The following is a 1565-nucleotide window of genomic DNA, read 5'->3' on the forward strand; positions in this document are numbered from 1 at the left end:
TTTCCACCATAGTCCATCTCTTCCAACAATGTGTTCACTAAAAGCATGTCATGTCACACGTATTAATTTTTAGAACAAAACAAATTTTATTGACAAAGATACTGAGGTTGTCAAAGACCCATAGGTACCCAACACAGGAAAATAAACATTTTTTTCAATCCTATAAGTTTACTTTTCTGTACTTTGTGATTTTTTTTTAATTTAAGTGATATTTGACACCAGAGTATAGACATAGATATGTAGGTCACCAAGAAATTTGATAAAGTACACAGTAGAATTGGCTAGAACTTTGTAAACAACCTTTCCGAACTTTTTGGATCCATCATCTCTGGTGTACTGCACCCAGGAACCTATTAAGAAGTCATTGTCATCACCTGATCTCGCCTCAGCCAGAGGGGTCTCTGGAATGATGTGGAGGTTACCTTCCTTGTAGTCATCCAGGAGCTGATAGACGTAGAGGACCGGATCCTTCTTGTAGGAAATGTAAAAATAGTCCTGTAAGAATGGCACCTGGGCTAGCACCATCCCACTCCAGTTGTCCTCAGAGCCATCTTTCCCCTCAAATTTGTGTTGTACCTCTCTGCAAACCAGGGCGCTGGCGAGGTGGACATCCCTCACCTGAGTAGAAACTACTTTGTGAGGCAAGACCTTAAGATTTAAAATCCTCTCATCGCTGTGGAGCTCCTGTCCGTAGACACTGTCAATTCCGTCATACTTCACCAAATAAAGAGAAGGGTTTGTTGGCAGTTGACCTAGAATGATGGCCTTCCAATGGGTGACAGGCTCATTACCTTCCTTCCACCCGTGAGAAATTCTGCAGCCAACAATATTCCCCAGGGCCTGGGAAGAAGGCTTCCTCCTACTCTTCTTCTTGAGTGATGTCATGCTCAGACTCTTCAGAGGTATTGTCTTCTACCTGGCTGTAGACCTGTTGTGCTAGATCACACTGTCTAAGTGGCTTCCATTCTCTTCAAATATCATACTTGCCCATTGCCTGGGACTGAAGATCTTGCCCGTTTACGCCAGACACAATGCTGTTGCCTCTGTCATATATATGAATTCCTGATGGGCAATGGTTATGGGTTGGGAGTGAATGCTGGACCAAGACTCTTCTCTACGAGAACTTCTGAGCATGTGAAGAAGACTATGCTAAACAGATTTGAGCTCCTAAAATTAATTTTATAAAAATAAGAAGTTAATAAGTCAGCCATGGTGGTACACGCATTTAATCCCAGAACTCAGAAGGCAAGGACAGGCAGATTTCTAAATTAGAGACCAGCCTGGTCTACAAAGTGCGTTCCAGGGAAGCCAGTGCTATAGAGAGGAACCCTGTCTCAACAACAACAACAACAACAACAACAAGTAAAAGAAAACAGAAGAAAATCAAATGAAAAACAAACAAAAGAGAAATTCAAACAAAAAATAACAAAACAAACAATCAAATGGAGAAGTTAATAGGAAGTGGTGGTGACCCATAACTTTAATCATAGTACTCAAGAGGCAGAGTGAGGCAGACCTTAGTGAGATAAAGGCTGGTCTGGTCTACACAGTGAGTTTCCTGACAG

The 1565-nt window shown here is 41.8% G+C and overlaps 1 protein-coding gene across 1 annotated transcript; it reads right to left on the reverse strand.

Annotated features, from left to right (window-relative positions):
* Positions 1 to 201: 201 nt before the first annotated feature.
* Gm20800 (predicted gene, 20800) lies at positions 202 to 885 on the reverse strand. The gene has a single exon (XM_017318862.1). It carries the CDS (start codon positions 883 to 885, stop codon positions 202 to 204), a length of 684 nt encoding a protein of 227 aa, XP_017174351.1.
* Positions 886 to 1565: the final 680 nt, after the last annotated feature.

This window comes from Mus musculus, chromosome Y (assembly GCF_000001635.26).
Source record: "Mus musculus strain C57BL/6J chromosome Y, GRCm38.p6 C57BL/6J".
NCBI lineage: Eukaryota > Metazoa > Chordata > Mammalia > Rodentia > Muridae > Mus > Mus musculus.

Coding starts and splice junctions, on each gene's coding strand:
- Gm20800 (XM_017318862.1), bottom strand. CDS start 885: ATGACATCACTCAAGAAGAAGAGTAGGAGGAAGCCTTCTTCCCAGGCC.